Source organism: Pseudochaenichthys georgianus, chromosome 3 (assembly GCF_902827115.2).
Source record: "Pseudochaenichthys georgianus chromosome 3, fPseGeo1.2, whole genome shotgun sequence".
NCBI lineage: Eukaryota > Metazoa > Chordata > Actinopteri > Perciformes > Channichthyidae > Pseudochaenichthys > Pseudochaenichthys georgianus.
In genome coordinates this window covers 32,472,060-32,499,936 of record NC_047505.1, presented here as the reverse complement: position 1 = coordinate 32,499,936, position 27,877 = coordinate 32,472,060, and the positions used below count along the sequence as shown (strand labels likewise).

Sequence of the window (27,877 nt, the reverse complement as noted above, 5' to 3'; positions counted from 1 at the left end):
GGGGGCATCACATTTCACATCTGGAGAAAGCAGATGTTGCGCTTGTTGGGAACTCGCGCTGCGTTTCCGCGATGTCATTGTTTCCGTTTCCACCTCCGAGAAGCCTCACGCCTCCACATATATTTTCTTTAGCTTTTGATCCGTTACATTGCGGGTTAGTTTGAACTCTCTGACTGTTGAGGAGAGTTGATATCTCTTTTTATCCAACCATGGGGGACATCGAGACTCCCAGCTCGACTCACCCGCGCCAGACTGTCCTGCTGTCGGTCCTCCCGACCAAAGAGTTCGCCTCCTCAAGGAAAGGAATGCTGCTTATTGCTGAAGTGGTAAGAAATGGACCAGAGCGATCTGAAACCACTGATATTATTACTGTGCAATGCCTTCGCCAAACGGGCCCAAAAGTCAAATCGCTAGTTAGTTGTATTTTCTCTTTTGTAAGAGATATGGCAGCCATGACAATGTGTTGCATTAATGCATTAATGTAACTAATTTGGAAATAACTTTAACGGACTATTTAACTCTCATTTTGAATATGGGTGAGTCGGTTTTCGTCTCAGGGTTTCTAAAGGGAAGAATAGTGAGCAACTTTGAGGGACACTTCGGAAAGTTGGAATACAGTTTTCTATGGATTATGGAGACACTGAAGATCACTGTAACCATCTTCTCCATTGAAAATAGCCATCATGTGCTGCTAGGGATCAAGCTAGATAACAGTATACACATTTTTAAGACTGTTTGTTTAATACATTTAATCAGCTAATAAAAACAACTTCCGAATTGCTTTTTCAATGACTTTTCAAATGCTTTTGAACAAAGCAGGAACTGACTGTAGCTACTCGTGTTTGATAGTGGTGGGGGGTGGATGTCTTATTGCTTGTTACTGCTATGAACTCTCAGATTTGTGTCATGTGAGAGAGCATGCAGTCATCTTCCTCTCAGTCACATCCTTTGGTCTGTTGCCATAACATGTAGCCTGGAGCACAGTCCTTACTGTGTGTGCATGCAGAGCTCAGCAGCCCCTTGCACTCTCTCACACACACAATGCAGTCTCTTTACTGCCACTCAGCAATGTGACTGTGATCTTCATCCTGAGGCTAAAATGTTTCTGCATAGCTTAACTAAAAGGCCACAGGAAGATCCACAGAATGGATACACTTCTCTTTCAAATCTAAAGACACACTTTTAGAAACACGCTTTTTTATGTGAATCACTCCCTATGTACTTTTAAGTCTTGATCTGTTGTTTATTGCATTGCAAGAATAGCTTTAAACAATAATAGTGTTACATTTAGGCTAATTCAGTAAATTAAACAATGGACAAGTAAAAAGGAGCTTACAATGTCAACAAAAGCAAATAACAACCCAACCTTGCCATAAAACCTTGATGCTACTAGATTCTTAACATTGCCCACACAGATGTAGTACAGTCAGAGATGGTAAAAGGAGAGCTACTCCAGTATAACAGTATGGTAGAACATTTTGTCTCATGGTATCTCCCAACCCTAACTGCAACAAATTGTTACAGAAGAAACTGACGCTGCAAATTGCATTAAATGTTGTTCAAGTGTTCGTTGCCAGCCGAAAAAAATAAGCCTCATCATTATCTATGAGTGAGGGCAAAGACAAATGTCCTAAATCCTGCATTGATACCAATATATGTAATGAGAGATGTTTTTTTATTTTGTATTTATTATGCTGTTATTCCCTCTACAATCCTAACTGATGCATTCAGAAACTCAACTTGTATTGGTTTGTAGAACATTAGAACACGGAATTCATTTGATTAATCTGTGTATGTCGTTGTTGTTGTATGTGTTTATCAATGGTATTTTTTCTGTTGATATTATTATGTTATTTACTGTACTGTGCCATGTGCACTGTGTGAGTTCAAACTCAATGCTGGGAAGCTGTTGTTTATTTCATTAAGTATGCAGTTGTACAGTAAAATGAACGCAGGCTGTAGCTTTTCCCTTCCTGGGAGTATTAGTCAGACACATATTCTGCTGAGCATACCTTATTATACACAATGTGTCAGAGCACTGTGTATTCCTCATTAGGCTTCAGTCTTTGCCAGCAACAGGCCCAATAAGAAACACAGGTTGTATATGCGCTTGAAAAAAGCAGATTTTTGTAACATTTGAAACATTTCCATAATGCAAACAGGCTGTTAATACGCGTGCATGGTGTGTTAAAGTTGTGCTGTCTCCCTAGGTGGTATAAACTGGATTGTCAGAATTCTTCGCTCAGTATGCCATTTTCTGGCCCTCAGAACTTATAATGTATTTAGGTGTTTAACACTCATGCACTCACAGGTTTCACTACACCTTTAATACCTGCGCAGTTGACTCATCGCAAACCTTTTAAGGGCAAAGCTTTCAAAACAAGCTCCCTCACATCGGACCTAATTTCAAAGCACATAGCTTTTGGTATGGATTTATAAGCAAATGAGTAGACGATTAAACAATTATCAACAATTATCTTTCAGCCCTAGACCAGTGTTATTCTCTGGACTCGAAACAAAAGGAAACATTATTGTCTCACTGATGTGATGTGTTTTCCTTTCTTTTTTGCCAGAGGATGCAACAAATTGTCAAGATTACACAAGCTCATCCTGTGCTGTTGCTCAGTCATTCCAACATATACTTTATTCTCTTTGAGCAAACAATACCTGAGGATCTACTGAAAAACGAGAATAAAAGCTTCCTGAAGCTGTTATGTGTCTGATTACCGAGAAATATTATATATCCCTGACAGCATACTGCTTAGTTGCAGCATTTTTAAGTAATAGCAGCTGCAGCAGTGGGTTCAGGCAGGGGGAGTTCCTAACCTCAGGCCAGGGTAGGAGGACTGAGACAAAGACAAGATGGCTGGGCCTGTCTAAGATTACAGTGTCTGGATATGATCTGTTCAGCACTCCTAATAGAGAGCGTCAAACACAGTGCAGGCTCATTTACATACATTTGAACTACTTGTTGCACAGAGCCCGTTTGAACGTCCTCTTTCAGTAACAGCTCTGTGTTTGTGGGTGCTTGCACAAATGTGTGTGAGAGAGAACGACTAGGCCTGAGTGAATAAACGTTGTTTTTTACAGCTCTTAACAGCTGTATCATCTGTAAACAGGAAGTGGGCCTGAAGCTGTAACTCACACAGACTCACAGATGCAGGGCAGGGTAACATGATCTTAGGGAGCAGATCATAAAAGAGTAAATGTATTTATCTGTTGGGTCGAAAATGTAAATGTGCCTTTTGGTTCCAGCGCAGCTCCTCTTGCTTGGAACAGTATGCAAACATAATGGAAACTGAGCAATTTGGTTCCACTGCATGTTTTTAAAGCTTGGATAGATGCTATGCAATCTGATACTGTTGGTACGTCGTTAGGTATGTCAATTGTAACCCTGTAACTATGTTGTATGATGTCCTTTTTGTTTTTCTGTTGTTTTCTGTCTTTGTGTAACCTAACTGCTGCAGGTCTCCCGTGAAAAAGAGATCAATGATCTCAATGGGATTCACCTGGTTAAATAAAGGTTTGAAATGAAATAAATAAATTGGTTAAAGGATTCAAAAGCTTTATTTGTTATATGCATAAAAGCTACTGTGTCGTTTTAGCAATACAAATATTGAGACAGCTCCTCCGGGTGAAACAAAAACACATAACATAGTGAAATACAAATGGTGGCAAGTTGCAGGATGAACAAAAACATTTACATATAAAATAGAATAAGATAATCAGAATGCAAAATTAAATACTTTACTGTGAAATAAATACTTTGTATTTACCGTATGTATGTGGAATTAACATAAACTCAAGACAGGGGGATATGTCCCTTCCTCAATAACTCTAGTTGTCTTCAATCACAGAAGAAAACACATGTTTTATTTCTTTGTTTGAGGCATGAGTCATTAACTCCTCATTGATCCAAACTTGCTGTACATGTTGCACTTACTTCTCTTTTATTTGTCTTTCAGGCGCTGTCCTTTGTTTCATTTATCTGTTTCGCGGCATCCACAGCAGCAGCCTTTGTGACATTTCCGCTGCTGGAGTTCCTCACTGCTCTCTTCTTGTTGTTCGCCTACTCCATCAAATTCAATGAGAGGTTTAAAGGCTTCCTCTGGCCTCTTATGGTAAGAGCACTTTTACCATAACTTAACAGTGATACTCATGATCTTGTACATGAGAAAACAAAGAAATGTTTAAAAAAGTTACGATTTTCCTCTAAAACATGTTATTTCTTTCTTTTCTTAAAGGATTTCTTGAGATGTGTGACTGCCTCCATTATTTTCTTCATCATCTCCATAATGTCAGTATCCAAATATGTGGACGCTGCCTCTAAGGCTGCTGGGGTAAATTCTCCTTTTTATCTCTGATTATAGCCTACAACTCCATTGTTTATGTATTGTTAAGTACATACAACTCTTTAAATCGTTGTTGAATAATTCAGTTTTTGTCGCACCAGTAATTTTTCCCTGTATTGATATCAAATGCCTTTCTTTTCACAGATATTTGGGTTCATTGCCACCATCGTCTTTGCTTTAGATTTTTATCTCATTTTTAATGAGCTGGCCACTTTCCTGAAGCAAGGAGGAGGGGAGACCAACGAGGAGCCATCGAGACAGCAAGGTAATACCCAAAGGACAATCTGATTTAAATCAGACAAATAAGACTATTTGATTTTAAATAAATATACTCTATTTATTAAAATAAACATTACTTAGTATAGGCCTTTAAGATATGATTTATTGCGCAGTATGTTTTGTTAAATGTAAACAAAATCCACATTTCTTAAACTAAAATGTGTTTGCTTTAACTGCTGTGTTTTATTTTTTATCAATCCACCATTTAAAGTTGTACGGTTGACTTATTGGGGCCGATTTTGCCAGTGCACATACAATGACTGAGCCGAGTTGTTTCATGTGTATGACAGTATCAATTTAGACATGATATTTAAGGGTTAGTGCTTCAGCCACTTCCTTTGGTTCCCTGTTTTTGGCTGACGCAAGTTCACAACTTGCATCAGACCGCTTTAATATTCGAGACAACCCTTTTTGCTTGCTTGAATGTGCCTCCTTAACTTTGATGTTGATAGATCAAAGAACGATAGAGAAAGATACTTTAGTTATTTTTCAATTGTATTTGTGATGCAATAAATGAGAACCTTTCACCTCATTTACTTTGCTGTGTTAGTGCAAGTTTTTAGAGAATAACTTTTTAAACCTTTTCTAAAAAAAAATCGAACTAACTAACTAGTGATACATCTAGAGGGGTGTGAAGATGCTTTATGTGATGATGGTGACCCATACAGTCTATGGGGTGAACCAGCACTTTAACAAACAGAGTTGTTGTATCTTTCAAAGTTTGGGCTTGTTCTGTAGTTTCATTAAAGTAGAAGCCATAGATTCTGCGACATCATAACTCAACGTCAGATACTTAAATCCATGATGTCCTCCAACATGTATGCATGTCTTCAAGTGCACCATATTGTTCAATTACTTGTTATTTTCTGGCATTAAAGTTAAATATTAATGTACCTGGTACACACCAATCCAGATACCTAATCTGTTGTTTGCATTTTTTTTCTAGGTGAGTTTTCAGACTCTGACTCGGACTGAGCACAAGGACCACCAGCAGGTCTTCACCAGCATGTTCGATCGTCACATAAGGGTCACATTGATTGTCAGCTAAGTGAATGAATTGGTGGATTGGGGACTTTCTCCAGAAAGTAGTTGGTCTTCTGTGAGGTGAACGGACTCTCTCTTCTTCCCACTTTGAATTCTCCTGTTGAGCGTTCACAGGTGGAAATGTATTTCACACATTAATCAGGTCCACAAATTCAGAAAATGTCTAAACTGATGTGTCAAATCTGTGTTTTTTTTTTAATGACTAATTTACTGTTCATTACATGTTGTGTTCCATGCATTAACACAAACCTATAGTGTCTTAGACGATTTAGAAAAAAATACCTGATACTTAAATAATCATTAAGCTGTGAAATAGTTTGAAGATACTGAGTTTCAAGAGCCTTTTGTACAATCTGCATGTAGAAGCATACGTCTTAATCTGCAATATCAGTTAGTATTGACTTTTAGGTATTTACAGTGTCCCTATTTACAGACATACTGTATCCAACAACACTAAATTGCTGTCCTTAGTGAATCAATGTTTATGAATACTAATAGTGAAGAAGGTAAGTGCAGTATTATCATCATTTATACATTTGCAGTATTGCTATAAAAACACATATGTACAGTATAAAGAAGAAACAATTGGTTTGAGGCTGGCTGGTTACAACCTCTGTCAAATTTTTAACAGAGTGCATTTTCTATAAATTGAAGAAAAAGTTTGCTTATCTTCTTTAAAAACGATAAAACGATGGCGTGTACTGCATAAGCTCTTCTTTCTGGGTAATTATGTGGTTTACATGTCCCACAACTTTTGTTTAGAGTTGCCATGAATGAAAGCTATAAACACATTTTCAAACCTGTTCAAAAGACGCTCTGCTCTAATGTTTCCGTTTGTCTACTGTATGTGCTTCGTACAACCTGTGTGTGTAAATGACACTTCATGCATTATTATTTTGTTGAATTGTTTAATATGTGATTTGTTTTTGTTTGTATCGAAAGCATATTTTCTTATGTTGGTTGTGCATTTATTTTTTTTGCTTGCAAGTCTGATTTTTCAGTTTTTCCAGAAACATTACTGAAGAATTAGATGCACTAAAAGCCACAGTGACTGATATGTATTATACACTGCACTGCACTAGTGTTATTAACAGCACTGTGAATTTAAAGCAGATGAATCAGAGGCTTTTCACTTCCCTGAGGAATTCTAACTGTTGAGCGAAATTGGCTCAATAAAGATATTCTAAAGTTGCAATCAATTGTTTACTGTTGTACCATTTACTGTAAACACATTTGCAGTGAGAACTGAACCGGCGATTATCTTCACTATCCTAAATAAAGATATAAACAATTAATCTCCAAAACTCCACATTTTCACAAGCTCACAACAACAGTGTCAACTTTTTGATAATTGACATTTTCAATGGGGTTTCGAATGATTTATTTATCATAAGAAGTCAAAGAATGTGTTATCTTGTAAAATGTAACATCACTAAATCTGGAGATGCCCGGTTTTCACAAGACAGCAACTGAATTAAACCATAGCCATTTGCTGTGCATACAAAATAAAGGATAATGATCTCGTTATTCGAAGGAACACTGCATCGTTATATAAAAGAGGCCCCTTACTGAACTATTGTTTGTCAGCTAAAGTTTGTTTTTTATTGTTATTCCCTTTTGTGCAAAACATGTTGGAATGAAAAAGTGAGCTATTTTCAATAATGTCCAAATCACTTTATTTCAATTGTCACTGTAAACTGATGTGAAGCCTTTTGTGAATGTTTAAATACAAAAATACAGCTACTGCAAATAGCAAGTACAAGTTGGGCTCCATGCTGTAAAGGACAGACGTTATTGAAACCAAAGCACACAGGATTAAAAGGAAACAAAAGAGCGCTTCACCTCCAATTTCATTCTAACAATCATAATGATCATTCACGGTTTAAAGCACCTGGAAACTTGTGGAAAGCATTTCTTCTCTTTCCCATAAATAAAAAATATGTAAAATCCTAATACAGCATAGCGTTCTAAATAGAGCTGCAATATTGAGTTTTAATGGATAAAATGGTCAATTTATATTATCAAATAGAATAGTGATTGTGTTACTAAATGTAAATATGTTTACATCACTCAGAAACAAATCCATGTCTGTTCAGAAAAGTACTTCAGTCACTAAACCAGGAAAAAAGCTGTTGTTTATAATATAATTGACTAAAAACACGATTAAGGCTAATAGCTCTCTGAATAGTGTGAACCTTTTAAGCTATTTAAGAAGTCTTACAGTTTATATTTCAAATGTTTACCCCCAGTCAAACACACATCTGCTTCTCTTCTTATGAACACAAACCAGTGAGGGTATCAGGCTGTACAGCAACACGGAGTGCATTTTAGAAGACCACCAGGAGATGGAGCCATAGAGTCAATCTAGAGACTTAGAAGACTTTAAAGAGGTCTCAAACAACAAATACAACACACATGTGGGACTATAGTGTAATATCAAAGCATCAAGAAGCCAAGAATTAGGTTAATTTCTTTCTTCATTTTAAAAAGCATTTAATTTTCCAAGATGTATCCTCCTGTTAGTCAACTGGTCAAACAGAAAAAGCATTTAAGGAATAGCAAATATGTTTCGGGCTCTGCATGTATAGAGCTTCATGACAACTGCATTGTGGAGTTATACATATTTTCATTATACGAAGTGTGATAATATTCTGCAGATACATTTATTCTACCAAACAGAGTGAAAGCTTTTACAATTATGTTAAAAGTACCGTATTTGCATCCTTCACTTGACTCTTCCATTTAAAAAAAATCATTAAAGTTTCACTAAAATGGTATTCTCTATGACAGTCATATCATAACTTGTGGTTTTAATGGCATAAAGAAATGCAGATCAGAACGAGGCAACCTGTGATTCAATTTCAAATCCTTTTTTTAGACTCAAGATGGAAGGAGGGTGTCAATACCTGAGATTCAGTCTAGAGGCTTTGATCCTGACCAGGTCACCAACTCAATTACTGTCACTGATGTACCATCAACACACGTGTAGCCTGAAGCCATAGATATGTGCAAAAGTCACAAGATACCAATTACCTTATGATCACCTGATACAACCTAATCCTGCCTCACAATGTTGACCCAACACAGACCTTGAAATTAAAATGTTAGGAATGCTAGTGTGAATATCTTTTTGATGGTTACCACAACCTGAGATAAGGAAGATGAAATGAAGGATTTTTAGTTTGGTCTCATTATTGTGTCAATCCCATCGGATGAATGTGTGTTGAATCTGTTTCACTGCTGTCTTTATTGCAGTTAAGAGTGGCGCTGTACTGTTACTGTTTACGTGTTGGCAGCAGAGATATTCAAAGCAGCTAGAGGTCCGGTGTTAGAGGCATTCGTAAAGTTAGTGTAGACAAAGGAGAAACACACACAGCATGTGTAATCTTAACATTCAAATATCTAATGTCAGCCTTGATAACCAAAGGCTGAAGTCAGTATCTGAGAGATAACAGTAAATGTCATGGTGCCTCTGTCGTGGAGCAGGTTACTATATGCTGCAGGTCCTGGATCCACGGCTACATTTATTACCACAGACATCGGCGCAAAATAAGCAAACTGTACAAAAAGCTGACCTTCTTTAACTTCATTCACAGTGAAACACAAAACCTTCTAAAAAGTCAACACCTACGCCAGAACAGGAGTTAGTGCGCATTGGAGTGTAGTCAGACATTTTTAGTTTTGGCTCTTCGTTGGAGTCATCCTTCATGCTGACTTGGAAAAACATGAGGATGAAAAGTTTGACAGAGAATACCTTCTTTCTGACTGGAGCTCTTTACTTTAGAGTCTGTATGTGTCACTGAAGCCCGGAGGCCTGATGAACCAAACCATAGAGCTCATCTGTGGATTTGAAATGAACACTTGATGAGAAGTCAAAAGCATGTGGTGAGCTGGAGATGCCCTTCCACTGGACACTTGAATGAAATGCTGATCTGAAGACAGACTCCATCTCAGTCTGGTGCTGGTAGTGTGTCTTTCCTTTAGTCCGTCTGATTCTCTGCCTGCTTTCATGCCAGCTCGGGTCTGGCCTCCATTTCTCCACGAGACGCCGTGCGTGCTCGCATGTACTCGCTGGTCTGAGCCGCCCCCTGACAACCATTGCCCCGGCGCCACCTCCGTACCGCCAGGAAGGAGTTGACTCCGTACACACCTGTCACCAGGAAGCCGAAGATCTGCATACAAGTGGAAAATGGAAGTATAATAACAATGTCAGAATTAAATGGGAAGCAAAGAGCTAACCTAAGCTAGCATGGCCACACAGGTTCTTTAATTAGACTGAAGAAGTTACATCTGACAGACTTGATAAATTGTACAGACCTAAAAGCTTACATATTATATAGTTCATGATATATATAATACAAATGCAGACATGGTCTTGATCCAGGTTTATTTTGGCAGCTTTCTGCACACTAAACCTATAGCATGTGACTCAGATCAGCTAGAGCTACCCAGCAGCAGATGGTTCAATAATCTGGTCAGTCTCCTCTGCTAACACACCCATGAGTTAAATGAAATAAGTAAGACATTTGCTCAAATCTAAGCTGACAGTTTTAAAATCAACCTGTATAGATTTGCCTTGATAGGAAGCTAGATGACTGAAGATGGAGGTTTGTAAAGATGTTTTCCATGCATCTGAATAACGTGGAAATAGAGGAGGGTTGTGAATACTCACCACAGCTGCTATTTCAGCTCCAGTGTTGTGGTTGATGCAGGCCAACACGAGAGAGGACAAGAAGAAGAAGAAGGTGCTGGCCGCTGTGTTAACCAGGTCCTACAGAAAGACACACAGATAAATAAAAGATAAGATTAGACTTCAAGTGGGCATCACAAGTATTTTTTACAGGATGAAGCTCAAAGGGTTTCTTAAGGGTAGCTGCTGATGCAGAGTCATTTATGATGCCAGTTTTCACTACTTGTTTTAAATACATTTGGTCAAATGCTGAAAAGGGTTGATGTTCAATGCTCAGCTCCACATAAAGTATATATCATATGTAAATTCAGAAATTCACAAAAAGGGAATTCATACAGCAGGTGTAGAATTACACTTTAATGTAATGCATCTATAGCACTCAGTGACAATGTTATAAACGCCTGCCTTTTACATTTTCAAATGTTTTTTACCCCAAAGCACATCAAAGTGCTATTTGAAAAATATTACACAATTCATTCAGTAAACAAATGCAATAGAGCTCCATCGATGCTGATACCAACGCATCATTTTAGACTTTCTCTTTTCAATATATGAGGGCGTTGGTTATAACCAATTATACATTTCAAGAACAAGTCGGACAGGTAGGACATCCTGGATGATGTTTTAACATGTTGAACAAACTGCTTGCTCACACTCTTATAAATATCCAAACTGCTGCTTCACCAAAAGTCTTAAACTGCAGGAGGGCAAAGAAGCCAACAGCATACATGTATACTTAAATGTCACCTAGCACCTCATATTACTACACACGACAGACATGTAACTGGCTCCATCCCCCACCTTTTACACATGGGAAGGAGAATGAAAGAGACACTTCCCTTTGATGTTTGTACTGCAGGACAGGCTGTTAGGGAAGGGTTAATAATGAGCCTGACTGGGGCTCGGCCCTCGTGATCAGATGCATGATTGTGATTATTGCAGACGTGGTGTCTCATAGGACACACAGCGCCCTTACAATGGCCACAGACACACACACTGACACAGATACACAGACAGACAACTCAGCAGGGCAGAACCCATTGCAGCTATGTGTGGTTTAATCAGTAACACATTAAGATGAAAACCATAACATCTCATGCTAACTGGAACAGCCAATGTACACCAGTGTTATACTATAATCTCACAATAAAAAAACTCCACCCTCCATACACACACATACGCGCACACAGTCACATGCACACACTACACAAACATTGACGACAATACTAACAAACACTCCTATCTATCTCTCCCAACTGGTTAAACAGGAAATGCTGCTCATGTTCAACTGTCCCGCTTTCTTGTGCAGAAAAGCGGGATCCAATTTGTTCCCAATAGGCAGTCAGTTCAGTCCCTTCAGTTGACCCTCAGCCTCTCCGCTTCACTCATTTCCCAAATTCCACAATTCAACCAAACCGGCACTCCGTAAAACCTTAAATAACACAACCAAAACCACTGGCTCTCTGGCTTACTATTGGCCCGGTCATTGCTTTATCATCTGTATGTCTGCTAACATTCAAAGCATTGCACCAACTAGTATGCTTTAAAATATTAGTTGCATTTGAAGTTTTTCCAAAGCCCCTTTGGACTGAGCTAGAGCTGGCTCCAAAATAAATGTTGCGTGACAAGAGGAGAACCGGCCCACTATACTAACAAGGAGAGGTGTGACATGTTTTAGGAGGCACTTACTTAATATCCTCAGTGAACCATAGCTAATTATGTTATCTTGAACCTAAAAAACTGTAAAAAAACTAAAACGTTGCTTATTTTAAAACAAGAGGGCATGCGCACATCCAATTAATTTTTTCGCGACATAAATCATAAAAAATTTTTGTAGGTGTGTTAAACATACAGTAGATCTGTGTCACAAATAGTCTTTTTGATAGTTATCTTTAAGGAGATCCCCTACAGAAACGAGTGATAATTGGATTTTCCACTATATCAGGTTTCTACAGAAGAAGGGGTGCTTCTATATATATGCTATATACTATATATATATATGTTCAATATTCCTATACGTGCGTCTATGTTCATGTTTTGCTTTCAAGATAGAAGCTGGGAATATTCATTGGACCGGAACCATGGGAACCCTAGAGGACGAGCAGAGCATTAATTATGAAATCTATTCCGCATCAAGTCCCGCAGGGCCTGAAAGCTTCATGCAAAAATAAATCGTCTCTCAGGCTTTCTCATCCACGCCTGACTGATTATTTTTGAAAGACAAATAAAGATATCAGGGAACTATTTCATGTCTTTTGTCTGCCTGGGTGGCAAAGTTCAGAGGTCAAAACCCAGAAAGCTTTTAATGGATTCAGCTTTTAGGTAAAGTAAATACAACATGAGCAAAGTGCTCTCCGGTCTGAACTGATGATAGATTAATTACTACGGCTAATAATAACCACAAATCTCAGCTATGTGCACAAATTCAGCAGGGGGGTGTAGATCATAACCGGCAGAATAACAAAGAGTAAAAAAGCTGGATTAAAATACACATGCATACTGCAGGTACAGGCTTTAAGTTCACAAGGTAACTTATGTTGGAACCCATCAGGAATCCTAAGCATTAAGCAGAACTAAAGGGATGTTTTGGTACCGTTATGTGTGTGTAGTAAGGATTTCAATGACTACTAATACATTGGTTGAATATAAACAAATATAATACACCCATAAATCAGTTTAGAAATCACACAATATTGCTTCTGATTTTGGCTCAGCTCGGTACGTCCACACAGCAGCTTTTAAAAAATCTTGAAAATCTTGGAGCTGGGCGTGTCTGAAAGCTTGGGGATTTTTTGCGAGCAATGCGACCAACAACCAATCACATGAATCTCCCGCCCCCGACATACAAAGCAAAAAACCCCGGGGATTTTATGCGAGCAATATAAATATATATATAAACTCCCCAAACAGGCGAAAACCTACCAGTTTCACCCAGTGTCTCTGCCACCTCCCTCCATGCCTGGTTCCTCCGGTTTGTATCCCGTTAATAGTTCTGGTCGTAAAGAACCGGGTGATTTGCTACCGTAATTTCTCGTTTGGAATATGAGGAAATGAACTGCGGTCTGGTTCTCCCTGCTTACACGCGGTTTGATTGGCTAGCGCTTCTACTGTCAGATTTGCATAAACGTGATTTGATTGGCTGACGCTTCCAGCTCAGCTTCAAAAGTTGAACATTGCTCAACTTTTGAATCCTGGAAATCCTGGAAATCTTCGCTTCCCCACAATGCAGTTCGGCGAAAAGCGAGGCAAAGTGACGTCATCCCCATTCAAAGTCAATGGGCAGAGAAGCGTTGGAAGCGGTGGAAGATTCGTCTAAAGCTGCTGTGTGGACGTACCGTAACGGCCCGTCCACACACAGGCATGAAAAAAATCTTTCAAAGCTTCGCCCATTCACTTGAATGGGGTGACGTAGAAGATTTTGAATCTTCGACGAATTGCATTGTGGGGAGCGGAGCATGGCTTTGCAAGCATCGTGACGGCCCCTACACACGGCGGCGTGTGTTGCCGCTTCAACGCTTCTGCCCATTCACTTTGAATGGGGTGACGTCACGATTCGCCGAACTGCATTGTGGGAGCAAAGCGTAGCTTCTCTCGCGGTGCTCGCTGCAAAAGTAGAGCAATGTTCTACTTTTGCCGCCTCGACGGAGGCGTCAGCCAATCAAATCCCGCGTATGCAAATCTGACAGTACAAGCACTAGCCAATCAAACCGCGTGTATTTTGGGAGAGCCAGACCGCAGTTATTTCCCATATGTCAAAAAATGGAGGAGAAAATTATCGTGGCGGTAGGGAATCACCCGGTACTCTATGACCAGTCCCTCTTTACATACAGGGATACAAACCGGAGGAGCCAGGCATGGGGGGGAGGTGGCAGAGACAGTGGGTGAAACTGGTAGGTTTTCGCTTGTTTGGGGAGTTTATATCCAGTGTACTTCGTTTGAATGGACAGCTAGCAAGCATAGACAGTATATTTAGCCAGCATGGATGTAGCATGAATGCTTTGCTTTGTATGTCCGGGGCGGGATATTCATGTGATTGGTTGTTGGTCGCGTTGACTCCCCAAGCTCAAGACACGCCCACCGCCAAGCGGCAACGCACGCCGCTGTGTGTAGGGGCCGTGAGCATCAAAAGTTGAGCAATGTTCAACTTTTGATGCTTTCGAAGCTGGCATCAGCCAATCAAATCCCATTTATGCAAATCCCGCCAGTACAAGCGCTAGCCAATCAAAACGCGTGCAAGCTGGGAGAGCCAGACCGCAGTTCATTTCCTCATATTCCAAACGAGAAATTACAGTAGCAAATCACCCGGTTCTTTACGACCAGAACTATTTACCGGGATACAAACTGGAGGAACCAGGCATGGAGGGAGGAGGCAGAGACAGTGGGTGAAACTGGAGTTTATATCCAGTTTACATTTTAACATTGCTATTGCTTTGTATGTCGGGGGCGGGAGATTCATGTGATTGGTTGTTGGCCGCAAAAAAATCGCCAAGCTTCAGACACGCCCAGCATCAAGATTTTTCAAGATTTTTTTCATGCCTGTGTGTGGACGCATCCAGCAGATTATTATTTCAGTAAGTATTCCAGGTGATAAACTATGGACGTTTTATGATGCTGATTTTCCAAATGTTAACAAAAAGGCTATTAAAACAAACTGCAGATTTTAGGTTCAATAATAGATAGGGCTCCAATAACATGTCATGTACAAATGTGATTTTTTTTTAAGCACAAACATTTGGATTCTTTTGTATAAAATGTCAAAAGCTAAACACATAAGGATGAAAAGCATATATGGTAGTAGAAAACAATGAAGAGATCTGAATGCCATCCAACCAATTGCATACACATACACGTATTTTGTGATATGATACAGACAGCAGCTTTTTATTACATTCCTGGTGTATAATGTAACAGGACCAGCCATTCATACCAAACTGGGATGATTTACTGTCTGTCCCCACAACAAAGCAACCAGAATATATTGGGCCAATTTGCAGAGTATTCAAACAGTTGAATAATACAACTATTCTATTATTGTCCTCAGGGTCACCCCATTTCTGTCCCAAAACCCCTCAGCTTTGCCAGAATATATGGCTGTGAATATAAGGGAAACAATTCACTGTGCGGTGTGTCTTTATCTGCCTGCTTCTAGCATGTAGTGCAAAGTAGAGCTCATTCACGTAAACTAAACCCTGAAGAGTCACCCAGTGGCTTTACAACCAGATCCCAGGACAGCACTCATGTCTGTGTTGGAGAGGCGGGAGAAGAGGTCAGAACCGGGTTTCCCCTCTGAGCTGCCAAAGTCATCAGAGGGTGAATTGGAGGAGATGGGATCACATAGCACATCATTTTACCATCAAAACCTCCTTCTGAGACGTTTAACTGCATTATAAAACAACTCACTCCACAGAGGAGGAATGCTCGGTTTGTCTTCTCTTTGACTTTTGCTTGCGATGTTTTTGTCTTTACAGATATACTTTTTGCTAAGTGCGCTTTGTTTTAGTTGTTCACAAGTTATAAAGCTTTTTTTACCTGTTTGAATAGAGGAAGAATCTGAGTAAGCCTCTTTTGTTCCTACATTGTAATTAATCTGTTTCCCTATTGAATGGATTTTGAGTCTTCTTTAGTGTTTAAATAAACTAAACTAAGTCCACAGTGTTGAGTTTGGAAACAAGGGAAGGCAGCAGAAGGGTTGACACTCTGAAATGCTTACTCATGATGACATTCTCAAGGGCCTGATGTGATTGGAGCAGCTTTGAACTTGATATACATAAACAGCGTGGTGCACAACCTACACCTGTGGAGTGGAGCTGAGCATCTTGTGCTTGTAAACTACACAGCAGTTAGGAGTCAGGGCACAGACTGTTAGAAATAGCTCATAATACTGAAAAGCAGAGGGATTTTTGTGCTGTAAACACAGAATTTGTTGTCATCCAAATATTCGGTTTTAACAAAATATAAAAGACTCAAAATCTTTGTGCATACAGCATGATTCCAGCAATAACAATAAGTCAGACTGCGGCCGACAATTCTAATTTCTTTGAAGAACAACTTCCTTTGTGAGTCTAAAAGGCACGGACACACCAGGCCGATTATTGGCGTCGGTGGGCGTCAGGCCGACGATGAACGTCGACACGCCCTACTCAGATTGGTGTGTCCTGCACAGGGGCGGACTGGGACTAAAAATCAGCCCGGGAATCTCACACAGCCCAGCCCAAACTGTCAACGGGGGGGGAGCCTCGCTGCGGGGAAACGGTGGACCTAGTGGCCCGATCGGAGTGGGCCGAGTGGCCTGACCGGCCCACTTCGGTACCGGCCCATCAGGATTAGTCCCGAACGTCCCGATGGCCAGTCCGCCACTGGTCCCGCACCGTCGGGTCTTTTCAGGCGTACCGACGCCTTTTCGGCCGAAAACCTGCCGATTCAGGCCAAAGGCAGTCGGCAAAAGAAATCACTCTGATTGGCTGTTTAGCTAGCGAATCAGTGCATGAGAAGCGAAAAAGAAGTGAGGGACCCAAACAAACTATTAAGAAGGCAAATCTGAGATTTCATTTAACTCCAGCTCTCGACACAGGTTCGGGAAAGCCCCATGAGCTTCTCGCTGTTGAGTGAAAATGGAACGCACACGCTATTTGTTGTTTGTTTATATCACGCTGTCTGTTCTTCTTCTCTCGGTGTATACGTAGTCTGTCTTCCGGTTGTTGTCTCCTTTGAATGACGAATACACACTACCGCCGCCTGCTGGTAAGGAGAGTTATTGCCACTCACGCATGCGCAGTTCGTACGTGCTTCTTGGCCGTCGGCTGAAATCTTTGCGGTGTGCTCCAGTGCGAAACATGGCAAAGACGCAGAGACGTGAGGCGACACAACAGTCTGTTGTGGTCCGACTGTGTCAGTTCTTTGTTGTCAGATTGGTGTGTCCGGGCCTTAAGGCGATGCACAACCAAACTCACTTCTCAACATGCCTCTGCCTACAAATAATATGTGTTAATTACATATTTCTAGACTGCTCATCACATGAGAGGAAGATCATTAGAAAATCAGAGGCAACCTGAGAAATGCCTCAGCAGAAAATTACTAGAATGTCTAAGAAAAAGTACGAACAGTAGGATTTTTGATTATATGGACTCCCACTCCGAGACTGTGAAAAGCTTTCATTTGATGTCTTTCTGGCAAAAGTAGAATCCAAAGGCACCTCTCTTTCTGTATGAGGTGGAATACTGTACCACGGATGCCATAAAGCAATCTGATAGCTATGGTTGGATTTGGACATCTGGCTTAACATCCACAGCGTACATACTACAATAATCTACGCTGTGTGGCCTCTGGAAAATCACTTTTTCCACTCTCTTCTGCAAAGGATACTTGGCTGCCGCTCAGAAAACACCAACGTGTGTATGCAGGCAAATACTGAAAGGCAACCAGTATCTGCTGGAGAACACCCACCACCACATTTGCTTACAGCTGACAATGCAACATCCTGGTGGTAACACTGAAGCTGTTCCCCTCCCAAACAGTTTTATACTCTAATAAGCTTCACAATTTACTGGTACAACCAGCTTGTGCTGCGTCCGATAGGTAACGCAAGACTCGAGCAGTCCAATTAAAGCTTTTTTAGATTTGGTCGGAAATAGATACTAGGTTCTTAGTTTAATATTGCACATGTCCAAAACCAATGTGGCATAGAGGGCTGACATTTTGTCTCATACAAGGGGTTTTAAGTACCTTTTATTCTAAACTGAGTCATATAGTCTGGTCCTATCACACATCACGTCTGTGTGTACCTACCGTGAGGCTCCAGTTGACGTGGGGCACCTTGGTGTGCAGGTTGAGGCAGAAGATGAGGAGGAGGACTCCGGTCACCACGAAGCAACTGCAGCTGACAAACTCGAAGAAGTAGACCCCCCCGCAGGGAGAACACATCATGATAGTCTCTATGCAGATGAATCCAATCAGTGATAGGACCTGAGGTGAAGAAGAAAAGTAGAAGGGCATGTTAAGTATTCTGTTTATTGTGTTTTTTAAATGTCAGTCTCTCTTAATGCCTGTTATATCAGTCAAACCTTTTGCATCGATTTGTATTAATGGTATCTGGATATATCGTCGTCAGAGCTAAGTCATCCTCGGAACTACAATATGGCAAAAAAAAGGGTCATATGTCATATTTTCTTCAATGCATAATGAAAATGTCACTAAGTAAATGCTTCTTGGTAAAAGTGCTCCTCAGCATGTAGGTCAAACCATTTTTCTTTAACTTTATGAGTCTATTTGTGCTGAAATTCCAAGGTTTCCAGATGATGAAGTGATTGTCCTATGAATAGACCGGAGGCCATAAGCCCATCTCAAGAGTCCCAGTCCTGGCAGCCTGTGAAGATGCCTCCCTCCGGCCAATAGCCATCAACAAACCACAGTATGGGAAGAATTCTGCTATTTAGGTGTTCCTCTTGCCATCCAGACCCCGAAAATAACCACACACAGATTACCGATTGGCTTGGAGCGGTCTAAAAACCAGAGACATAACAGAACCAGGAGAAACTCACTGAGACTAATCACTGACCTGACGCTGCTGAATTAAAACCAGTTTAGACCAGATCTGCTTGGTCTTTTGTCTTATCTGTGTTTATCTTTCCTTTAGCATTAGAGTAATTTCATGCAAAGCAAGTCTTACAGTAATGTCTGATTTAAACTGCCGCATACAAAAAACAAAATGCTGGTAACAGTCTAAAAAGCAAAAGATTGAGGAAGTTCATCAATCATTTGGTAGAAACACACTTTCTCTAAAGACAGACGGAACAATCTGACAGGTATGTGTTACAATTCCTGTTAAGCCAGTCTAATGTTTTCAATAAACTGCTGTAGTCATTTCATTCATGTACAGTCTACAACATTCACTGCTTCTTCTCTATCAGCCTGACACTTAAGTCTGTATGCTCCAGGTTGCTTTGATGACTTGACATATTCAAGGTTGCAGGGTTTCAATCTCGGTTACTACTTTTTTCCATAGAATATATAATAATACAATTGTGGCTTGTTTTCATTTTTACGTATATATTATGTTAAAATGAATAAGAACCCCGGGCTGAAGTGAGGGACTTTTACATTATGCGAAGGCTATTACTCCAGGCAGCTTTGCTCCATTTACAAAAGCTAAGCTCCATTTACAAAACTTCAAGACCCACAAATCTATAAACCAGAGTTCCAACCTCTTTGAAATACACTTCTTACGTTTCATCAGGGACACAAAGTCAAGGGAATTATGCAGGTATGGGTTTAGGGATGCCATCAGGTTATTTCAAGAATTTCAGGGGGCAGTGAGAGAAAAAAGACTTGAGAGAGATGGTCACATGGCTGTTATATGTGGGAGGTAACAGACATGGGAATAGGGGAGAGCAACAGTAATGTATAAAAGCAACATGTCAGATGACACAGAAAGGAAGGAGGAATAACTGAGAATTGGGAAGCATCAGCACTAGGATTAAAACTATGCAATGCACCAAGTGTTTCAAATAAATGTATCAATGGAACACCTTACTCCAAAAACCAAGTTCATACAGGACAGAACGATATGCATTGTAAAAATGCACACATAAATAGATGGCTCCAACATAAGCCCAGTCTAAAAATAATCTTTAAAGCCTTAGAAATGTTTTTCATCCGAACAAAAATGGCTTCACAATAGTAGTGATTCAGGCTGCGGCCACACGGGGACGAAAACGGCTAAACGCATAGGATTAACGTAAACGCAATCGCAAATGGCTTCCGTCCACATGCAATAGTTATCCGGATAGTGTCTGCCCACACGAGACCGCTCCGTTTAGCTCCAACCGCTGGAGAAGCTGCAGTACATATGCAGGAGCCTGTACGTGGCGCTGTAACTTCCTCCACAAAAGCAGCGAAGAAGCATGGTTGTCATGGTTGCCCTTCTGTTTATTCTCCGCGGTGGGGGCCGAGGGAACCGGGCAGAGTTTTTCGCCAGTCAACGTGTATTAAAGTTTAAATCTTCCGGACAAAATGATAAAAGTGCCGGTCAAAGGTCTTCTTTGTTATTTATTGAGCTTTAAAACAAATGAATAACGACTCTATATAATATAATAATAAAATACACGGAGCGGAGCCTCTCTTTTTCCTCCCTCTCTTCGGACAGCGTCAGTGTCTGTCTCATGCAGCATCTGATCCAGTAATGAGTGACCTGGCCGACAGTAAAAATAAACATATTTATAACTAGTTTAGGGAGTTTGAGAGGTAATTAAAATAGCTAAGGGTGATGATCTGACTTGAAGTGTGTGTTTTGCTGCAGCGGGAGGAGCTGCAGGTGAGCAGAGCTGCGTGTCTCCGTCCAGTCAGATTAGACTTCACTCGCGAGAGAAAGATAAATAATCTGAATTCAGTGTTTACTTTGACGCGGGGGTGAGCAGCAGAGGTGGGGAGAGGCGGGGCTATTGCCTCATCATTATTGCTGTAGATGTTGCACAAACAACTGTAGCATGGTCAATAGCGTCCGGAGCACGATAGCAACTCTGCGATCCGCCATTGTTGTTGTTGTTGGTGGCGAAACACTTCAGCACTGGCGCGGGGTAAGCGGAGGTGAGCAGAAGAGGTGGGGAGAGGCGGGGCTATTGCGCAATCACTATCAGTGATCTGAAAATGTTCGGATAGGGCGCACATACGGAGCCGTTTGACCCCCCAGAGAGTGGCGTATGCCTTTCTATCCACCTTGGGACCCGTTATCGTTTCCTCAGTCGTTTAGTGCCGTATTCGGTCGTCCTCGTGTGGCCGAACGGTCTATATGACACTAAACAGTAACGCAAACGGCCGAATTCGTCCTCGTGGGGCCGCAGCCTCAAACAAACATACCAGACAAGCACACACAGCATTGGTCTATCTACTCTCCATGCAAAGCTTTGTTCTGAGCTGCTTTTGACATGGAAATGAAATGAGAGCTGTCACACTGCTTAGATCTGTGTAAGTGTGTGTGGACTCTCATTGAGAAGATGTAGGAAGTGCAATGATTTGCAAATACTGTGCCTTGTATTTAGAGACTGGTCATACGTGTTTCTATGAAAAGTTGAAATCCTGACTTAAAATCCAAACAATGAGATGGTTTGTGAAACCCAATATAGATTTGTCTGAATCCCCACAGCTAATAGCATCTCATTGCTTCACAGAATAAATGTATTTGAGCACAAACCCAAACAGCCTCATTAGCAGAAACCCCCTCCTCCCCTCCCTGAGCTCTCAGCAGCTCAATAGACAGCCCTATTTATCCGTCTTAATGAGCAGAGTGTACTGTTTCTGACAGACAAACTGTTGTGTGCTGACTGCTACTGGTGACCTGTCAGTGGAGGACTCTCCTGTTTGTGACAGACTCTTTGTCCATTCTTTCAAATATCTGGCTCTGCCACAGAGAAACCTAAAGATCCAAAGATAGTAATACATGTACACGACATGTCCTGCACTAACATTACCAGAAATACACTAAAGACAATAGACAGCAAATCCACTGGGCGGGCCACCATTAAGACAAAAGCTGTATTTTGTGCAGCTGCTGCAGCGTCATTAGATCGTGTAGTTAGATAGTAATACATCCAAAAAGGTTACACCCAAACAGGAGTGGAGGGCTGCATGGGTTGAGGTCATGTCTGTTGAAGTAAGCCGATTGCTTTCCCCAAGTCCCTGTGCAGCAGGTGTCAGGCCGCCTGGGGGGGAGGCAGGGGATGGTAAAGCACCACACCGGATAATCCTGTAGGTAATGATTTTATGTCAACATTCTACACAACCTGTTTATTGCACATGGATAAGTGCACAATGAACAGCACATCAACCCTCTTCCTCCCACATGTACACAAATCCTTATCTTAAGGATTATGCACATTATTAGTTGCATTAGAGGGCCTCTTGAACTCAGATCCCCTTCTTACACGCCATCTGTTCTGGGCATAAATCTAAAGGGTGAGTAAAAGAGGCGTCGCTGCGAAGAATATGCTAAAGCATATGGTGCACTCCAAGTCTATGGGACCTCATGCACACAAAATTACAACAAATGTAGAATATACCAGCAGCAGCCCACAGTGTATGTGATGGAAAATGTGGCCTGAATGCAGGTTATATTTCACCCCAGAGGATAAGGAAAGTATGTTGTGTGTGTGTGTGTGTGTGTGTGTGTGTGTGTGTGTGTGTGTGTGTGTGTGTGTGTGTGTGTGTGTGTGTGTGTGTAGTCAATGCATGCATGTTTCCCACATGCATTCACAGTGTTCTTGTAGTCTTTATGTCTCCCATCAAGCTCAGAATAAGTAATGTTTCAAACAGAAGAGAAAGTAGCATATGGCGTCCCTCTCTCTCTCCCTCTCTCTCTCTCTCTCAGAGCAGGAAGTGCTCACTGACATTTCGGAGCATCTGGTAACTTCATTACACAACATCCACAGATCCAGAAAAAAACCACCTTAGCATATTGTTCTACGACTTGTTAGAATAGGAAAATGTGGGTTCGAATACCATCACGAGTGAACTGTTATTCATCCTGAGGGCATGGGGCTTGTTGAGAAACAAAGAAGGTTTGACTGGTGTGCTGTCAGGCCTACAAGGTATCAGGTTCCAGTTAGTGTCGAGGAGAAGGAGCCGAATATCAGTTGGTCTTTATTGACCCAGTCACAGCAGGGAGGCATTGCCAAACCTGTTGGCAGGATTGACACACCTTGCTCAGGTTACATCCTACAGGGGGTTATTTCTGACCAGGACGGGGTCAGCAGCAGCAGCAGCAGCAGCCTGCCTGTCCATTCATCCAAGGAATGACTGGCTCTATAAAAGCATGTGCAAATGCATTTTAGTGCTCTGGAGAGAAGCAACTACACAGCTCTATTAGCACTAAGCACCTTGGACTGTTCATAGGGATACTGAATTTCTCAGTAAACATGGGTCAGTGCAAAGGTCTTCCTTAGTGCAACAAGGCTAGGTGTAAGGTAATATAATACTCTATTGCGTGCCAAACTCATAAGTAAGTGCATATTGCCAAAGGGGTGTTTAAGAGGCATTTGTGTGAGCTTTACATATATAACACGTATTTCATACAACAGGATTCCCTATCACTCCATATTTACAATGTGTGTGCATTGATGCGAATCATTACTCCATCCAGGTAACTTATTTCTGTTGGGATCATCTATTAACAACACACAACTACTGCTGCTTTTTCAGCCAAGGAGTAACTTTCCGTTTCCACAGTGATCTGAATAACAGACACAAAACCTCCTTTGCAGTGTTTCCAGATAGAGCATAAACTGACCTACATCAGACATGTAAAGACCATCAAATGCAGTTAGCCTTGCATTGTCATCAACATTATCGTGTAGCCTTAGCTAGCACAGAGCTACACTTTTAGACAGAACGATACAAATAAATGCTGATTAAGCTATTAGTTTGGAAGCAAGCCAAGTTGTAGGCCTCTCCGAAGGTACTGAATGTAAACTTGGATGACTTTCAATTGTACTGTCCTTGTCGGTGAAGGACATAATATGACTAGCTTTTTCTGGAAATACAGTATCAGCCCTGAACAAACTGTTCAAGTACAAATTAAGTACAAACAGTAGATTAGTAATGAGAACTAAGATAATGTGTTACACTTGTATATAACTTAGATGTACCAAATTGCAAATACAATATAACTGCAACTTTTTGTGTTATAGTGTAGCATCTACTTTCAACTGGCGTTAGTGCTTTTGCAATATTGTGAGCAGATTCCAATCATTATATTATCCACATGAAGGAAAGGCTCACTGGGAAGCCTGTTAGTGAACCTATTGTCACATTATGGCAAGTACTATAACATCAGATAAAGACTGTTATTTATTTACTTATTTTGTTAAATGAAAAAGGGTTGGAAGAAAGCATTTTTTTATGTTTTGGGATGTATCAGTCTTGAAATGCAGGTATTAAATTAATAAAAGTAAACATTTAAATATAGCCAGCCCTATACCTTTGGGCTCATAGATCTCTGATGTTGCATTAGAAAAATCGTGAATGCTAGGATATAAATCATCATGTTCATATACAGCAGGCATCAGCACACGTGTGCACATGTATTCTAACAATTATACTTATTATTACTAAATGTTTTCATCTGTAGTTAGTTAGCCTCTGCAACAAAAGGAATGATATTTAATGTATTCTTGGAGAGCCAAGTCAAAGACAGTATTTTATCAATCTCTGGTAAAATACTGTGAATATGAATCTTCTAGTTCTCCCTGCTCCAAACTCCTACACTGATGACAGATGGCTTCCTATCCTCGCCTCCCACGTACACAGAGGTAAACATCACAGGTGTGTGCAACAGGCCGATTGTTCTGCTGTAGGACCAGTGGGAGACACAGACGCCCACATGCTGAAAATCATTTTTTTCATTTTCAAAAGCTTTAAGTGAAGCAGAGAAGCCATAACTCTGCAGCATATCTTCCAACCGTTTGGACTTCTAGTTTGCTTGTGCTATCCACAAACATTGTTAGAAGTAATTGCTAGTTTCCTCAACTCCATGGCTTTTCCTGTTGTGGACCCACATCATGTGCATGAGTGTGCAGGCCTGTCTGCGTTTTTTGGCACCAGAAGAAGAGAAATGGCTCTGGCTCGATAGATATTTCCTCCTCTGGTGAATTGTCAGAGATTTGGGAGCCCTCATTTGTGCTTTGTTGCTGCCTTTGTCCCAGTTCAGACATCTGGTTTAGGTGTATTGGTTTAATATAACGCTGGAAATAGGTTATTTTTTCCCAATACATACCAACAGAAATGATGATAACCGGGTTTTTTCTAAGAGCAATTCATATCAGGACACAATCAAATACTACCACTGGGGCATTGTTGAGTGGGAAAGCAATGATTTAAGGACTTTGCAGCATTGGAATAGCAGCAATGCATTCCAATAAAGAAGTGATTTAGATTCAAACCAAAGGTTGCCAAGTCCCTAATAAACACAATTATGTCACAATAGACAAAGTATCACGAGACAGACACTATGAAATCACTAGTAAGGCACTGTGGGGGGAACCATTGAAATACTGTAAACATGTTGTTGAAGCCAATGAGCATCCTTCAGAATAAGAGTCTACCGGAAACAAACAACGTTTAGCAAGGTGTGCAAAACGTTACTAAATCGAGAAGGGTAATCCGTAGAGAATTCAAGCTCATATTTAAGCGTAATGGGGTCGTCATAGCTACTGTTAGCATGAAACCTGACTGTCCACTATAAGTTATGTGATACAGGTTTAACAAACCAAGACCTGTGGAGCAACTTTGAGTTGAATTACAATTTTGAGTTTACTATTTCAGGTAAACTGTCTGTAAGTATGAGTGTTAAAACATACTGCATTAAAGACATTGCTTTGAGGAAAACAGTACTTTCCCTGAAGGTACGTTGGCCATATGTTAGTGGCCACTAACATATGGCCAACGTGCCTTCAGCCGGCTGCTTAGTTGATGTTCTCCAACAATGGTGCGTCATAGTTTGTGTTACTAACTTCAATGAGGCTGTACATCTTTGAATGTTACAGTAATTTAGCGTCGTTCTCACACTTACCACTTCAACCACCTTTAAAATCCCAAAGTATGACTTCAGGTACTCCATGTCGCACCTTATCCCCCCCAGAACGTTCCTAGAGATGACGGGCTCGGTGGTGGGCTGATACGGGCTGCTGGCCCCGGAGATCATGGAGGTGTTGGAGGCCTCGCCGTCAAAGCCCTCTGCATCCTCGGTGGTCCTCATGATGCAGGTCGGCAGGAGCTGGAATCTCGACAGGCAATATTACCACATAAAACCCCACGCTGACAAACCGCCTGGATCCACGTCAAGACAGCAGGTTATGTTTCACAAAGCACAATTTGTTCGATGCAGGTTCGAAGTGGATGGAGAAAACAAACCAGACGGTCCACTTTTCAGAGCCGCCCCACGGGGAAGCAGCCGCGGAGGGTGCTCTGCAATATCACGCGCAGAAATACCAGGCTGGGGTCCGTGGATGTGACCATGCGCTGATTCCTCCTGGGTACAATGTTGCGTCTCTCCAAAATAGCCGCACTTCTAACTATGTTAGGCGGGTCACTTGTTCGAGTCCCAGTGTCACTCCACCGTGTACGATTCTGGTTAGTTCAGCAGCATCGCATCGGGACACAAATGCCTACCGGGCCGTGTGACTCGTCTGAGCGACCGAAAAACATCCGCCCATTATGGCCGGGAAGAACCGAGAGAGACGCTTTGTGTTCCTATTGTAAACTTATGCAAGTCCCTGCAGCAGCCTACAGTGAGGCTGCCTGTACGCCGCTTTCCTCACTATGGATGCGAGGCAAGCTTGTCTCCGCCCCTCTGAAAACTGCACATTCTTGTGTAGGCTCTGCGCCAGTTTTAAGTATTCCCTAACAGCCTGCAAAACGAATCCAGCCGGAACCACGCCGACAGGACGGAGCTATGCCGCTTTTCTTCTGGTCCTTTCTCACCGTCAGTATACGCCTGCAGCTAGGTCTGATACAATTATGTCTATTCTCCTGAGGGTTGCAGTCAGAAAGCAGTATGGAGTTTTTACTGTCTTTAAGGAGCCTATGCCTACAATTATCCTGGAAAAGTTGGCTGTATTATCTTTCAAAGCCTATTGTTACTTTAAAACAAATCCTCAAATATCAAATTATAAGAAACTAAATAGATGTTACTGTATTCTTCATCCAAATGAAAGAAAACAGCCCTAGCAAGAAATAGATTAATTGATTAACAGATGTGTGACAGCAAACATCCTGGATTTCTATCAGATGTCATGTCAAATAAACTTTCAGAATTCAGGGAAAGATCTCATTTTAAATTAAGTAAACTGTGTTTCGCTGCCCTCGTATGGAAGGCTGTGGTATTGATAGCTGTGTAGGTGATAATGGGCTAGAGATGCTGCATATCTGATACATACTTGAAATCCAACAGTACAGTTGCGTCTTAAAGTGGCCCTGCTGGGCGACAACAATGATTAAAGACTCTGATCTAATGTAAAACAGAAATGTGCAAACTGACCCTTACACTGTTTTTCTAGTAATTCCTCGGCCAATACAATTTGCAATGTTGGCTTCAACGAGGGGACTTTGAAGTAGTATGATGAATATAAGCAGTTCAATTAAAAAAGGATGACTGGAATAAAAACTATGACTAAACAAGTTTGTTTAAATAAATCGTATTATAGAAATAATCTCTCTAGGAGTCCCATCAGAAAGAGTATGATATTTTACATACACAGCACGATTCTGGAATACATTATTACTGTAGTATAATTATGATATTTAGCAGCAAAGCGACAATAGGTGATTTGAATTTGTATTTTAAACATTTTAAGACATTAAAAGTTCAATAGTAAACAATCTTGCATTTTTAGAAATTTACATTATCTTTCTGATGGAGCAACCGTCACCATAGTTTCCATTAATGCCCATTTTTTTTAGAGTGTGAGGGGTGGCGTTAGGGGTTGTCAGGTAATTAAAATCAATCAAATCAACATACATTGTACAA

The 27,877-nt window shown here is 40.9% G+C and overlaps 2 protein-coding genes across 2 annotated transcripts; one reads left to right on the top strand and one right to left on the bottom strand.

The window, feature by feature from the left end:
* Nucleotides 1–14: 14 nt before the first annotated feature.
* On the top strand, nucleotides 15–6,874 carry cmtm3 (CKLF-like MARVEL transmembrane domain containing 3). Its single transcript, XM_034110089.1, has 5 exons — nucleotides 15–326; nucleotides 3,966–4,121; nucleotides 4,245–4,340; nucleotides 4,497–4,617; nucleotides 5,578–6,874. The coding sequence occupies exons 1-5, from the start codon at nucleotides 210–212 to the stop codon at nucleotides 5,604–5,606; spliced, it is 519 nt and encodes a 172-aa protein (XP_033965980.1). The 5' UTR covers nucleotides 15–209; the 3' UTR covers nucleotides 5,607–6,874.
* cmtm4 (CKLF-like MARVEL transmembrane domain containing 4) lies at nucleotides 5,842–26,782 on the bottom strand. Its single transcript, XM_034110076.2, has 4 exons — nucleotides 25,922–26,782; nucleotides 18,151–18,327; nucleotides 10,348–10,446; nucleotides 5,842–9,847 (listed from the first exon to the last, which is right to left on the bottom strand). Exons 1-4 carry the CDS (start codon nucleotides 26,105–26,107, stop codon nucleotides 9,683–9,685), a joined length of 627 nt encoding a protein of 208 aa, XP_033965967.1. The 5' UTR covers nucleotides 26,108–26,782; the 3' UTR covers nucleotides 5,842–9,682.
* Between the last annotated feature and the right edge of the window lie 1,095 nt (nucleotides 26,783–27,877).